This window comes from Argiope bruennichi, chromosome 5 (assembly GCF_947563725.1).
Source record: "Argiope bruennichi chromosome 5, qqArgBrue1.1, whole genome shotgun sequence".
In the NCBI taxonomy this organism is placed as follows: Eukaryota; Metazoa; Arthropoda; class Arachnida; order Araneae; family Araneidae; genus Argiope; species Argiope bruennichi.
This window is the reverse complement of record NC_079155.1, coordinates 101,058,834-101,073,981: the sequence shown is the minus strand read 5'-3', so window position 1 is coordinate 101,073,981 and position 15,148 is coordinate 101,058,834. Positions and strand designations below refer to the sequence as shown.

Genomic DNA, 15,148 nt, shown 5'->3' with positions numbered 1-15,148 from the left:
ATCTCATATATAAATACAGATCTTATTTACAAGATTTTTTTTAAAAGATGAAGAAAATAAAGAAATTAAAAAATAGCTTGAAAATAAATAGGAATTCAATAGGAAATTTATTACTTATTATTTATTAAAAACATCTCAGAAGTCGTATATTCCAGGGTGGGGGGAAGATATCTATACGGCATAAAAGAGGGTTATAATTCAGTCGAAAACACACATACATTACTGTGCATCACTTAGTGATGCGGAGTAATGTATTTTGTTTGTAATATATATATATATACACACCCAGATTGTTTATACAGGGTGTCCTGAAATAGACTGACGAATTTTAAAAATGCATAACAGGAAAACGGTTAAGATTAAAAAAATAATTCTTGTAACAAATTCATATGGCAGGAAATAATTTTTTCCTCCAATAGTTTTTGGTTTTAGTTCTAAAAGTTGTCGACAGATGGCGCCTTTAAAAAATCATACTTCCTGCATGCAAAACATCGAAATTTGCAGCCTCAGAAACGGACTACTTTTCCGACTTCAAAAAGCGTGTTCAGCAACTTGGAATTTCTCTGAGAGTTTCTTCTTATTGCAGTAAAACTCTCCAACAATCGTTGGAATTCCAAGAAAAATCCTTTCCTCCAACGAATGCGTCATTTTTAAAACTTTTCTATAGAATCTGCTGTTCAGCTCTCTAATGCTTGTCCAGTCACTGAACGCTGATTTTAAAGTCGAAACAGTAACCTCTTAGGCGGTGAATTTTAATATTTTGCATACGGGAAGAATGATAAAATGGCCTTCCTTAGTGAACTAAAACCAAACAATTGTAGGAGGAAAAATTTATGTCCTGTCACATGAAATTCCTGCAAGAATTATTTTTTTTTTTAAACCTTAACCGTTTCCCGTTATTTCTTTTTGAAAATCGTCAGTGTATTTCAGGACACCCTGTATGTAGTTTGTGCACAGAAAATGACACTTTGGGAAAAATAGAGCTTTAAGACATTTCTTTTACCACACCATTTCAAAAACGATCTTTATTAATTTGTGGCGAAAGCTTATAAGCCAGTTAACAGCTACGCTACACGAGCAATTGCTTTTGTATTGTGGTCATGTCACTGGGCTGTGAACAAGGTCCCAGGTTCTATCCTAGCTTATCACAATCTGCCACAAATTACTAGTGTTAAATTTAAAACATTAGCAAAAAAAAAAAAAAAAAAGATGGTTAAACATTGTTTTCAGATAATAAGTACTAGGAAATAAATGCATATATTAAATCATTGCCGAACATGAGCTGCTTATGATTGTATAATCATTCACATTTCTTTGATATTATATAACTACTTTTTATGCTCATATCTATATTATTTCAGTCTAAAAGTTGATTCTAGCAAAGAAAATTATTCATGCAATTTATTCACTTTCACAAAATAGTTTCTCATTGGCAGCACTGTGTTTCATTTTAAATTAGAGATAGTTTATTGCTTCAGTTTACCTTTATCTATACTGAAAACCACTCTACATGCTTGTTCAATGAAATTGTGGTGGGCACCCGAGACGCCTGGATATCGCTGTGAAATTCCTTCCTTCTTTTCGTGTGATTAACTGAACTGAATGCCTGAGGCATGTGCTTTGTTTCTTAGAGACACTTGTTCATATGATGGGTCTGAGGGACAGAGATTTTCTGAGAACACTCAAACAATGTCAGAGTATATATTTATATATATGCTTAATAGTTATCAGCTAATACGGATCTTCTTTTTTATACCAACCTCTTAAGGGCATGATTTGTCATTTTGATTTTTGAAGAGTAAGTAAATTCTCTTTAGGGGAGTAGGTGGAAAAGGAATTTCAGTATTCTGAGGTTATTGATTTGAAACAATCTTTGGAATGAAAGGATTAAAAAGTGTTTATATGTTTTGGTTCCCTTCCTACCCCACACAACTTTTTTTTTCTCTGCAAAGTCAGTATTTTGATGGACAATGCTGGCTTTGAAATTTCACTGCATGAATTCCTCTCCTCAACATTTTAACTTATAATAGGTATTTTAAACTTTTAAGAAAACTTATTTTTAAGTTAGATGACATTTGAATTCTGATTCATATTTGAATTAAGAGAGCATTATGAGTCATTAAATATGATTTAGTAATTTTCAATCAAAATAAGATTTGCGATGATATCTATGCCACTTAAACACGGACTTCTAAAACATCTGGATTAGTAAGCAGGAAATTGAAATCTCATGAAAGCAGTTTCCTCAGACTTTTTAATGCAAAAATAATAATAAAAACAACTTTTATTGTTATATTATTATTATTTTTGAAAAGTTCAAAATAATTCACATAAAAATTCAAATTTTGCACATTTTTATATAATTAATGTTTAATTAAATATTCTTCATTCTTACTTTGGGAGAGGTCAATCTTTTTTCCTTCTTTCTTTATGCTGAGATAACATAGCAAAGTTTTTTTATAATTAAAATAATAATAATAAAGACTTTTACATTTAAGTTTCAAAAAAGCAATTTGATTAAACTAATTATGATAGTAATTCTCAACAAAATATATATGCATAAATTCTAAATTTAGGTGAACATTTGCAATACCTTTCTGGCCAAACTTTTCTGAATAAAATTGTTATAACTTTAATCTCCTTAATTTGATTGTCCTTCCTAACTCAGCTTCACGAGATTCATTAAAATGCAGAGAAAGACATTTATTTATTGCAGTCCTAATTATGGGCATTCCTTCCTTTAGTATTATGAAAAGTCCCAACACCAATTTGATACTTTTCTCATATGATTTTGTATTCAACTTATAAGCACATTCTTGCATACAATATTATAAAACGGATATAGACGGATTGGAATCCTTTGAAATTTTATTAAAATAACTAATCTGATCATAAAATTAGAGTTTAACTTTTCCATCGTCATTCACTAATTAAAAATAATCTAAGGCAACAAATTAGAATTTTGAATGCATTTTTTTGGAATGTCTGCATTCTATACAATAAATTACAATACCAATTACATCTTATATTAAATACAGAGAAAATTTTCATTGTTCTAAAAACATAAATATCATTTATTATATTCTTATATCATACAAAAAATATGGAGAAAATTTCAACTTAAAAAAAAAAACATATATAGCATTTTAACATTCTTTATCAAGAATTCAATGGCATAAATGTTGCATATGTAAGATATCCAGTATGGCCAGGTGTTTGAAGTGGTGGTACTGCTGCCCAATGAGTCACTGTTTCACATTCTTTTGATGTATTAGAAGCAGAACAAGCAGAACCATTTTTACTTGATGATTGCTGGTGTTCAGAATCATCAAAATCGTCTTCCATTGATTTATCTAATGATGAACTGTCATCACATTTCATATTCTAAAATAAAATAGACAAATAAACATTTTATTAAACATTGCTTTTCAAAAAAAGAACAAAATGTGAAGCTCATCTTTAATTCATAATTAATAATCATTCTTTTAAATTCCAATTTCTATCATTTATCTTAAAAATAAAAATCGATCGTAAAAAGTTTCTACTGTGAATACTTATATGAAAGGAAATCTAAAAATCTAGAGTTAAACATTTTAAACCTTCAATAGACAAATAGCTATTGAAGATTAAAAACAATTATTTAACAATAACTTCACAATCAGAAAATTGAAATATAATTCAAGATTAATACTTACATCAAAAGTCACAATTGTTTGAGTAATTCTTTTCACATCATATACCCTTTGTAAACATTCAACAGTCACTATATCTCGAAATCCATATTCTTGTAATGCTAGACAAGAGCGTTGCACTTGTTCAATACATGGAGAGAAGGTACATATTCTTCCACCTAAAATAAGCAAATATTCATAGAAATGTCTGGTTAAAAGTATAATGAATATAAACAAATTTTTTATAAAAAAAAAATATTTAAGAAAAAGAGATAATGTTTTCAATGTATACTTTATAAATAGCTAAGTGGAGTTGTAAACATGTAGTTTAAATAAAAAAGCATAAATTATTCGCCACATTTAAAACAATCACCACATGAGGCTTGATTATAAATATCAAAGCTATTTAGTAAATTCTAATTTAATTTTCAAAGTACACTTATGTTATAACACAATTTTATTTCCTGTTTTATAAATCATATATATTTCTGAGCTTTTAAAATGCTAATCAAATAGTAAATAAATTTTAGATGTGGCTGAAGTCATCAAAATTATTATTTTTAATCCTCACATTTATATATATAAAATCAAAAATAAAAAAGAACTCAGCAAAGGAAAAGGAAACAATGAAATCTTACTACCAAAGGAAAATAAAACCTTTAGGTAATACATTTTTTTGTATCATGATATTTGAAAAATAAAATAAAACAGAATTTAAAACTTTTTTAGTATTAAGATTTATATTAACAATATAAAAATCATTTTTAATACTTTAATTTAAAAAAAATATCATTCTAATTATATTTAATCCAGCTGTATCTTTATAACTATAAATTCTTGCAATTTCCGAAAGAGGACTTTCTGAGATTAGTATTAAAATATATATTTTACTCAATATTAGTGATGATCAAAAATATAATCAAACTAGAAAACATTGATAACCAGAAAACATTAAATCTGAACATTATAATGTTTCTTATAAACATTATAATTTATTTATAAGAAATGAAAATTCTTTTATGAGAAATGGTTAATTTTTATGAAAATACACATAAAATATTACAATTTTGTACTTTATTGAAGCAAGAAATGTGAGATGATATGAGATGAAAATTGCATTTCTATTGGGGTAAAACAATCAATAATAAAGTCAGCATGCTCAGACAAGAAAACTATCATATCTTAACGTTAAAAATATAACTTTGAAACCATGACAAAAAAAAAAAAAAAAAAAAAAAAAAAAAAGCTAATTAAACTAAAGGATGAAAGCTTACAAATTTTTAAAGGGGGGGGGGGGAATGAAGTTTGTGGAATATTGCAAATTGATACAGATAAAGCATTTGAAATCATCTAGAAGGAATCAAAAATAATAATAATAATAATAAACACTTATCAGAATTTAAAACAAAGATATAGATCAATTGTGTAAGAGCTTGCTCTTCAAGAAACAAATGCAGATGTGCAATCTCATCAATCAAACATATAAGCATATTACAGCAATATTACATTTTGTATTAATGAAAGGTCGTTCTTATATAATGGGCTTGCTTGCATGAGATTTACTTTGTAAGATTTGGTAAACTTTAAAAAAAAAAGCCATTTGTTTGAATTAAAAAAAATTGATCTCAAAAAAAGGAAGATGGAGGCAGGAGGAATTTTGAGAAATTTCTTACATTTTTTTATAACCGAATGAAGGTGTAATTTGAGTGTTCTAAAAATTCTTCCTTTATTTTTTAGTATAATTAATATTATGAATGGTCTTATTGATTACAATTATAAATTACTTATACAAGGCATTCATTTCAGTAGTTATGCCATATAGAGTGAAATCCTGATAAAGAAAAATATTTAAAGTTATAATTTTTTTTTTCGAAATAAATATTATTGGGCGAGGGGGGGGGGGCGCTAAAGAAAACTAATAAAATGATAATTAGACAAATTTTCAAAATTCTATAAATTTTAAATTACTTTTTTTTAAAATATAGTATTTAATTTTTATAAACTATACAAAGAATGTAAAAATATAAAAATAAGGTTATATTTTACATTCTTTTCAATTAAATAGAATATGACATTTTTGAAACATAGTAAAATTTAATTACACAATAATTTTTTTTAATCAGAAGAGCCCCAAACAAAAATAAATTAACAAAATTTAGTGAATTCTAATGATAACCAATTTAGCAATGCATGTTTTAAATAGTTTGGTACCAACATATATATGATGATGAGAAGAGTTCCTACTAATATGAAGTAAAAAAATAATATATATTAAATTCTAAATCATTGAAAATTACCAGTTGCTTTAAATGCCTTTACTGTGAAAGGAATCGCATCCCAAGGATTTGGGAGGTCAAGAAATACAGCATCTGCAACTTGATCAACACCAAATCCATCTGAACAAACGTCTCTTTTTTGAACTTTCACATGAGAACTCAATCCATGAGCTTTAAATTCATTCTGTACAACTTCTACTCTCTGCTCATGGAAATCAAAAGTATATAGAAAGCCATTTGGTGCAATAGCTCTTATTAAAGCATGTGATAAAGAGCCACTGCCAGTTCCTATAAATAATAAATAATGTTAAAAACTAAATTTTAAGTTAAATAATAAATATGTATTCTTTCCATAATAAAATGCCAAAGGACTTTAAAAAATAATTGTTAATAGTTCCTATATACTTCATTTTTTTAATGTATTAAATGGTTTCATTCTCAAATGATAATGTTTAATACATTTCCTTCCAAATATTTGTTTTAAATTAAATACTACTTAATTACATTTTACTTGTAGTTGTTAAGTGTCTATTAAGAGTTTAATTTGAAAATGTATTCATGAATTAAGTAATGTACATGAGTTAAAATATGAGCACATTACTTGCTCAAAAATGTTATTCCCAATAGATTTTACAGCAGGCACTAATTTCTATGTCAAAAAATATTTAAAATTTCAGTAAAAAAATCCATTTTCTTGGCAGTTTCATTACAATACTAACATCGACAGACTTCAATATAATAATAGCCTAATCAGAAGCCTTGCCTTCAAAATAAATCAATAATCTCTAATATTAATGAAGACAGAAGTCTGAATCTCAATGATCTACAGAACAGAATGTTGAATCTAAAGCTACCAAATTTAGCATAACTATACTTTTGATAATAAAGGTATATACCTCAGAAACATTTTTTTTAACAATTTTCAGTATTTAAAAATTAAAACACATTTCAACATTTATGAGCAATAAATTCTAAAAGAGTCAGAGTAAAAAAATGAATTTTATATCATTTTAAAATACAAATGTATTTTTCCAACGTCATTAGTTTCAGTATAGCACAATGTTTAACCTAATTTTTTTTAATTATCACTATCTATGGTCAAGGTCACTCATGGAAACTATATCATATGCCTCCTGATCAGAAGGGGGGGGGGAGAAAAAAAAATGGAGAGGTTACAGATGGGTTACATACTATTTATTGGTTGTAAGGTTCAAGGAGGGAAAATTATGTAGCTCACTACTCAAATGTTCCTTTTTCTTTTTTTTTAGAAGACGAAGCTTTTCAAAGTTTTATTAAATTATATTACACAAACTGATTTTTTTTAATTTCAAATATTTTTATGCATTTTATAATTTTATATGTAAAACAATTTTCATGAATTTTAATGGGGGAAACTAATTTATTAATATCAGCATAAAATTTTGTTTTTGGCAAGATTTTATCAAATCTTCAGCTTTAATTCAAACTACAATTAGAATACTACATATCAAATGGAACAATAATTTAAGAAGTATTTAAATGGTTTTTGCCGAGATTAATGATTTCTAATTGCATATAATTATCTTTTAAATGTTCTTTAATATTGATTCAATCCATAAAGATTCATATCTAAAAATATTATATACTCATAATTGTTTAATTTCAAAAAATGCCTCTAATTTTAAACCATATTTACTTGAAACTGTCTCAATAATAAGACAGAAGGTTCAACCAATATTTGAGAAGAGGCAGCAAATAACCGCATTCAAGAGTTTGTCAACATTAGATTTAATTTACCTAATGACTTTGAACTCAGCAACTAAAGATTACATACTTTTATTATCTGATTCTGTATGCATCTGAACTTCACCTTCAATTTGAAAACTAATAACTTTATCAAAAAATAAATAAAAAATTAGACATTACTTGGTTTGTACAAATCATTTTTTTTTTTTTATTATGAGGCTAAGGTTTTATATATAATCCTTTAAAAGTAACATTTAATTAAGCTAAGAAACCTCAAACAGAAATTATTTCATCAAAAAGTTTTAAATACAAATCATTAATATAGAATACTAAATTACAAGTTTTTATAACTTGCAAATTTGAACTTTCATTGATATAGATGAATCATTATCACTAATAAATTAAACAAACTAGCTGGTTATTGAATGCAGTTAGTCAGCAATATAATCTTTAAAATTTATTTGGATTATAAAGAGAGAAATGGAAAACTTTATCTGTTAATAACTATGAAGGATATAAAATAAATTAACAAAATATTACTATTGAAATTCAGTCTAAATCAAGCAACTAATAATTCATATACTGTACATTTTTGAAAAGGTGTTACGAAAACTTATATTTAAAATAATCAATAAAATTGCTATTTCAAAACATTTTAATCCAAAATGGACTTTTACAAACATATTTCAACTTAAGAAAATGATTAAATTTGTAATGCATTTTTTAGAAACATAAAGAGATAATATTTGCTTTAGAGAATTATTTAATCATCTAATACGAGATCGATTTACTAAGAAATAAACATATTTGCTTAAGATAATTTTCAAATTGTTATTCAAATATCTTAAGCTAAAATATTGAGTTTTACACATAAAAAAAGCAATTCTCCACACTTCATTGAAGTTTCAGGGATGAAAATATGTCATCAATGAATGTAATTTTGTATCAATAATAATTCTTAAATGGCATTTCAAATAATATTGTACTATTTAAATAAAAATCTTTGTAAAAAATTTTAAACTTGTATTTGTAGATTTCATTGTAGTATGTATTAAACAAATTGTATGGTGATGACAAATCTAAGTAAAATTTTATTAAATTTCTTGTTACTATTTGGATTTTGAAGAGTTTACCTGCTTCGCATACAACAGATCCTGGTTTTAGATCTAACTCAACAATAATTAAACTAATGTCCGCAGCATATAAAATTTGTGTTCGGTGAGGTAACGTCACAGTCCATAACTCCGGTGTTGGAAAGAGTACATAAACCCATCCACGTGTGCAAGATATCACACTTCCGAACTTTTTGCCAATACAGTCATTATGTTTAAGGGCACCATATTTGCTTTGAAACACTTCATCTTTTTTAATAGTCACTGGATATAAATGGCGTACATCTAAATACACAATTACTAAATCACCTTCTTCAATAAAATCTTTATATTTTAGCATATTCATTTTTGAGATTATCGTAAATAATCCTAATATATGTTTCGAAATTATGCAATTAATTTATAGATTTTGCACAATATTTTAAACTTTTTTTTCTCTTTAATTTTTCTAAATGCATGGATAAGATATCTTTTGAGGCTTCTGTTGATGTCTATTACATACAAACCGCTAATAATATTCAGCACGTGTAATAGGGTCCGGTGTATGGTGCACAAGTAAATAAAACGTTTCATTGGATAATTCAACTGTGGCCAAATACAATATTCAGTTACATACATTTTTTTTAACTTCTAATTATAATTTCTTAAATTAATAACCAAACATATATTTCTGAAATAAAAGTTATCTACAGAAGAATTTTTAAAAATTTTAAATAGAAATTAGAAAAAAATGGTATATTTCGCTTTTATTTTATATACACAGTCATTCAAAGGGAGTACGTTTAGCTTCCAATGAAAATGTTTGATCGATAAATGACCGATGATCGAATGTTTGATCGATGATGATATATATATATATATATATATATATATATATATATATATATATATATATATATATATATATAAATAGGGGTCCTTGGTAAAAACTTCTTTGGAAGCACGGTTCTTCACTTCTGAAGTAAAGTAGTAGTACTGAAGCACAGTGCATAGAACTTGTCTATGGTATTGTGGCGGATTGAATTGAGCGAGGATACAACCTGGGACCTTGTGGTTTGCAGCAGAGTAACAAGACCACAAGACGAAAGCAATTGCCCGTGTAGCATAGCTGTTAACCATGACCTCCGTGGCCGTGTGTTAACTGGCTTATAAGCTTTCACCACAGACTCTCCCTCCAGTGAGTCGGAGGTGAGACGAACGAAATGGCTGTTGAGTGGTGATATATTAGCTGTCGAGTCTAATGCGCCTGTACCCATTTGAACATTTGAGTAGCACCAAGTGTTATGGCAAGCGTGTGTGGGTGAGTGGTTGCTGCTGCTGTTGCGCCAAGTGAGTCTGACGGCTTTGTGTTGTTGCTGCATCAGATGAATTTTGACGACTTTGGTTTGCTGTGGGTAAAGGGTAAATGGCGCCACAACAGCTCTACGAAGGTTGAAGATTCATCGTCCGAGGCCACCAATGTAGCGAATTAGGATGAGCGGGGATAGAACCTAGGACCTTGTCGTTCGCAGCCCAGTAACATGACCACAATGCAAAAGCAATTGCCCGTGTAGCGTAGCTGGTTACTGGCTTATAGCTTTCATTACAGTATTTTCATAAGGAATGTAAAATAAACTTCCTATTTGATTTAGGGCCCCCACTGATGTGGGGGCCCTGAGCAACTGCCCCTGCCTTAGTCAAACAATATATATATATATAAACATTTTTTTTTTTTTTTTTTTTTTACTTTACTGTGTTTAAAAAAATTAAATACAGCTATATACAATTTTACTTCTTTATGGGAATATCAACGAAAATATTCCCCACTATTCTGGGAAAAAACTTTTATTCTTTTAAATTTGTAATATTTTGCCAAGAATCTAAGAAAATTTATACATCGCCATAAAAAAAGCGGGACTTACGATTCCATCCTTCCTGAAGAACAAGAGAGCCTCGCCATCTCATTCATGCTTAAAGTTTACTACATTGACTTGATTCTAGATAAAATTTGCTGGCAAAAGACTAATGTAAAATTCTGCCCCTTTATTTTATTTTCTCTTTCTTTCGAAATATTAGTTATAATCAGTTTACTGTTCCCTGGAAAATATTCCAATAAAGCACTGCCACCTGACAAATAATCTCAATGCCATGTTAATACCCATATCACTCACCTGTTCAGTTAGGAGCTAAGAAACTTGTGTTCAAGAATTTCGTGTCACATCCCTCAAGTCAAAGCTCATTATAATAAAATGCATATTATATATATATATATATATATATATATCAACGCTATTTATCATAGAAAATTTAAAATGTTACAAGCACATAACATTTCTTTTTTACTTCAGAAGAAATTTAGATCTTGATTGTGGCAAGTACAATTTAATTTTATCGATCACTAATTCGCATTTGTGTACAGAAAATAAAAATTGCAAATTTAAAACTTGCTGAGTGATTCAAAACTGTTGCCTTAAGCACAAAACTTTTAAACCATATTTAAAGACTACACGTTGATCAATTTGAACACATTTATTCCAGATTTAAAAGGCGCAGTACAAACAGTAAAATCAAGTTTCAAGCCCTTAATGTGCGAGGTAAACAATCTTGACTATTGGCAAGGCAGTTAATCTCATAACGAAATAGAAAAAAGCAAACTAAAAAGCTTATACTATCAGGATTTTTTTTTAAATGAAAATAAGTTTATACTTATATATCGCACTAAAACCGATTTAAAGCTCCTCTTTTATATTATATAAGAAAGGAGACTAAGTGGAACATACAGGTAAAATAAAATAAATTTATGCTCGTCATATGAGGGTTATTACGTGATCGACTCAATCGAAACTAGTCGCTATGGTTCTTTTAACAAAATCTTCTCTTAGTATTGCTTCAATTCTATGATTTATTATATTTATTCTTTTGGTTTAAAACTTTGGAAACACAATTATGGATTGAACTCCATGAGTGTGTCAATGTTCTACAACTGTAAATGGACTAAAACTTCTTTTTTGTTGTGATTTTTTTAAAATTTTTATTTAATAAATATATCTTCGTGAATTTACTCAATTTCTACATCTGAAGACAGGGGATAGCAGCTATTATTGCTGTACACATCCCAACTTCATACTTTCAAGTTATTGACGAAACTACTCAATAAAGTTGCGCCGACATTAAATTAATAACTTTTATCCCAATATAACATTTCTTCTTCCTAAGCTTTCATCAAAGGCGATAGGAAATCTTTCTTTAAGCAAAGAGTATTACTAAGTCTTACTAAAGAGAAATTCTTGCATGCTGCTGCCAGTCATGTAGCGAACAAAGAGCAGAAACCGGTGTCCAAGAGCGTTGTGAATAAAAATAACACATTGTCTTCAATAATAATTTTCATTAGGGACATTGCATAGTGAATTTAATGCATCATATTTTGAGAAGCTTTAACCTTTAAACATAAGCCATACTGCCTACACTTCAGAAAACCAGTTTATTTTTTAGTAACTTTTCATCTCAAAACTAAAGCAAAAAGGTATTGTTTCTTTTAAAAGCATTTTTCTTTTATAGAAATGGAAGCATCTTCATTCGTTCACAGAACGCATAAAGGGAATAGCGTTGATGATGCATTTGCTCTCCGAATTCTTCAGTAAGAAAGTAGACATTACATTTCAACTGCTGGAGGAAAATGTATACCGTCGTTAAGACAGAATAAAATTTAATGCACGGACAACAATAAATTTTTATTGCAACCTAAATTAAGAATTTCTTATGTCAGTAAATAAAAATTTACAAAAGGCAAGGGTCCTGTTTAGCAAGGACTTTATGAAAGATCCATAGATAAGTAATGCCAAAGTAAGAACAATTACTGGACAATTTTAAACAGTCCTTTTTGTTAACATTCTTCATACATATGATAACACCAGATTTGAGTTACGATTACAAATGGTTTTCAGTTTTATTTTTTCTAATGGTTTCTACTTTTTACCAAAAGGACGGGATTCCTTGGACCAGTCTTTTTTCCTGTTGATGATTAATTTGAAAATTTACTTAAATTGCGGGGGAGGGGGGGGGGAAAGGAGGATTTTCTGTTTGAGATATTTGATATTCAATACCAATATTTTCTTTAAGAATTTTTATATGTTATATAAATACATAGCCAATCGAATTCTTCATGAACAGAAATTTACAAACATTATAAGCATTGGTCAGAAATGTCCTTCAGTGAATAAAATATTTTAAGATTATCTCTTCAAAGTTTCAATATCTATAATTAAGCATAGTTATAGTAGATAACTAATACACAAACATGTAACTCACCAGTTTCAACACCAACTACTTTAATTATTTATTTTATTTTTACAAAATTTAATTCAATTCTCACCTTTTGCTTGTTCTAAACACAAATGAAAATTTCAGATGCTGGGGGAAAAAGTATTACCCATTTTTGTTAACAATACAGTATAACTAAATATATATATTTTTTAATATTAAAGACAAATCCTGATGAATTTTGAAAATCCACAGTGTCTCTAGTCATGATGCAATACACAAAAATATTCAATATCAGAAATTATTTATATTTGCTCTTACATTGCTAAATAGTACTTTTTTATATAATCAAGTATGATTAATGGAAAAGAAAAAGTATTTAGTACAAATTAAGATTTAAATGTACCAGTGAAAGTAAATAAAAGCTTGGTTTTCAAATGGAAATTCATTCAGCAACTTATTGACATATTCCCTTATTCTTCACCTGAACTAACAGTCTCTATAATGGGGGCAGAGAAAGATGAAAAGGAATCGAATTGGAATTTAGTTTGATTAATGTATGGTAAACTTAAAGTTAAATTAACCATACTAAATAAGTTTTAAAGACACACTAAAATAACATTTCAAAGAAGACATGTTTCATATTCTTCATTCATTTAGTTAACATTGTATGAGTTGAATAACAGAAAATACTTTACAATCAGATAGAATTCAATTAATATGAAATATTCATCAGTTCAATTAAAAATGTTCAAGACTGAAATAGCACAATGAAGCTCAATAAACACCAACCATTTATTGCATTTAAATTTACAATCAAATTTACAGCTGCCTTTAAATGGAACATTCAGTAACATTTTTATGGAATAACGAATATATATATAGTTTTGAATTTTACATAAATTTGAGATATATATATGAAAATTTTAGTTATAAATTTACTTTGTTAATAGGATTTTCGAAATATTTCCATCAATTTTTTTCACATCATAAAAATATATATGCATATTTACATACTTGAGGGGAATTTTTAAAATTTGATTTTTCAACAGTATCACAAAATAGTCACAACATTTAAGATACAAGAATTCTATGCTATTTACAGAGATATCAAATTACACAATAAAGTTCAATATTATTGAATATAGAAGCATTATAATCACATTGAAAATTGGAAAAAAAAAAGAGACATCTAGAGAAAAATGTACATTAATATAAACACACCAATAGATGCTCAAAGCTATTGATACAAAGTTCTTTTCTCTAGGACTTATTTTCATCAGGAAATACAGATTTAAGACTTCTAATATCCTATTCAAATATAGATTATAAATTTAAAGAAATTACAGCATATTTGTATATTTTACTATGTCACATTTTAGTAAATATCTCTAAAGGTAGTAGTATCCATAAATATAACTTTTCTAAAAGATTATATAAGTAAATTGTGACCTTTCTTACTATTTCACATGCAGTACTAAACTATATCACAATTTTGTAATATTTTTTTCAGAAGAGATCCAAAGTTTAAGGTAAGTCAAACACAATTTTATAATTCATAACAGAAAGAACATATATAAAATTTATTTAAATTACTTTATAACAAAATAACTCATAAATCTTTGCAACAAAATAAAACAATACACAAAATGCTCTTCTATTTTTGACTATTTTCATTTCTAATATTTAAAAGGGATAGTAAAACATAAAAAATTGAATTTTTTTTTTAATGTATAAAAATCATTTTATCAATCTAAAAATGTTTTGTAACATTAAAAAAACAACAACAATAGCTTTATTTCCTCAAATATCTGTTTCATAAATCTGAGTGAAATAACTAGAAAATTATACTATTTATGAAAAGAACTGAAGATTTTAAACATATTTTCGCAACAAGACAAATATTTTTTAACATACTCTTAAACAATAGACAGGATTTATAGAAAGTAATTTAAAAAAGGGAGAGAAAACACTACAAAACAAAAGGTCAATACTAGTTTAAAATAAATATGAAATAAAACTATTTTTAAATAATAAAAAATATTACTAATTAATGTATAAAATCGTGTATAATAAAATTTGATGAACAGAGTTACTTAAAGGCATAAATATTTCAAAAATGTAA

At 27.4% G+C, this 15,148-nt stretch overlaps 1 protein-coding gene across 1 annotated transcript; it reads right to left on the bottom strand.

The window, feature by feature from the left end:
- Window positions 1-3,080: 3,080 nt before the first annotated feature.
- On the bottom strand, window positions 3,081-9,354 carry LOC129969070 (tRNA (adenine(58)-N(1))-methyltransferase catalytic subunit TRMT61A-like). The gene is made up of 4 exons (XM_056083479.1): window positions 8,806-9,354; window positions 5,969-6,235; window positions 3,696-3,850; window positions 3,081-3,384 (listed from the first exon to the last, which is right to left on the bottom strand). The coding sequence occupies exons 1-4, from the start codon at window positions 9,128-9,130 to the stop codon at window positions 3,160-3,162; spliced, it is 972 nt and encodes a 323-aa protein (XP_055939454.1). The 5' UTR covers window positions 9,131-9,354; the 3' UTR covers window positions 3,081-3,159.
- Between the last annotated feature and the right edge of the window lie 5,794 nt (window positions 9,355-15,148).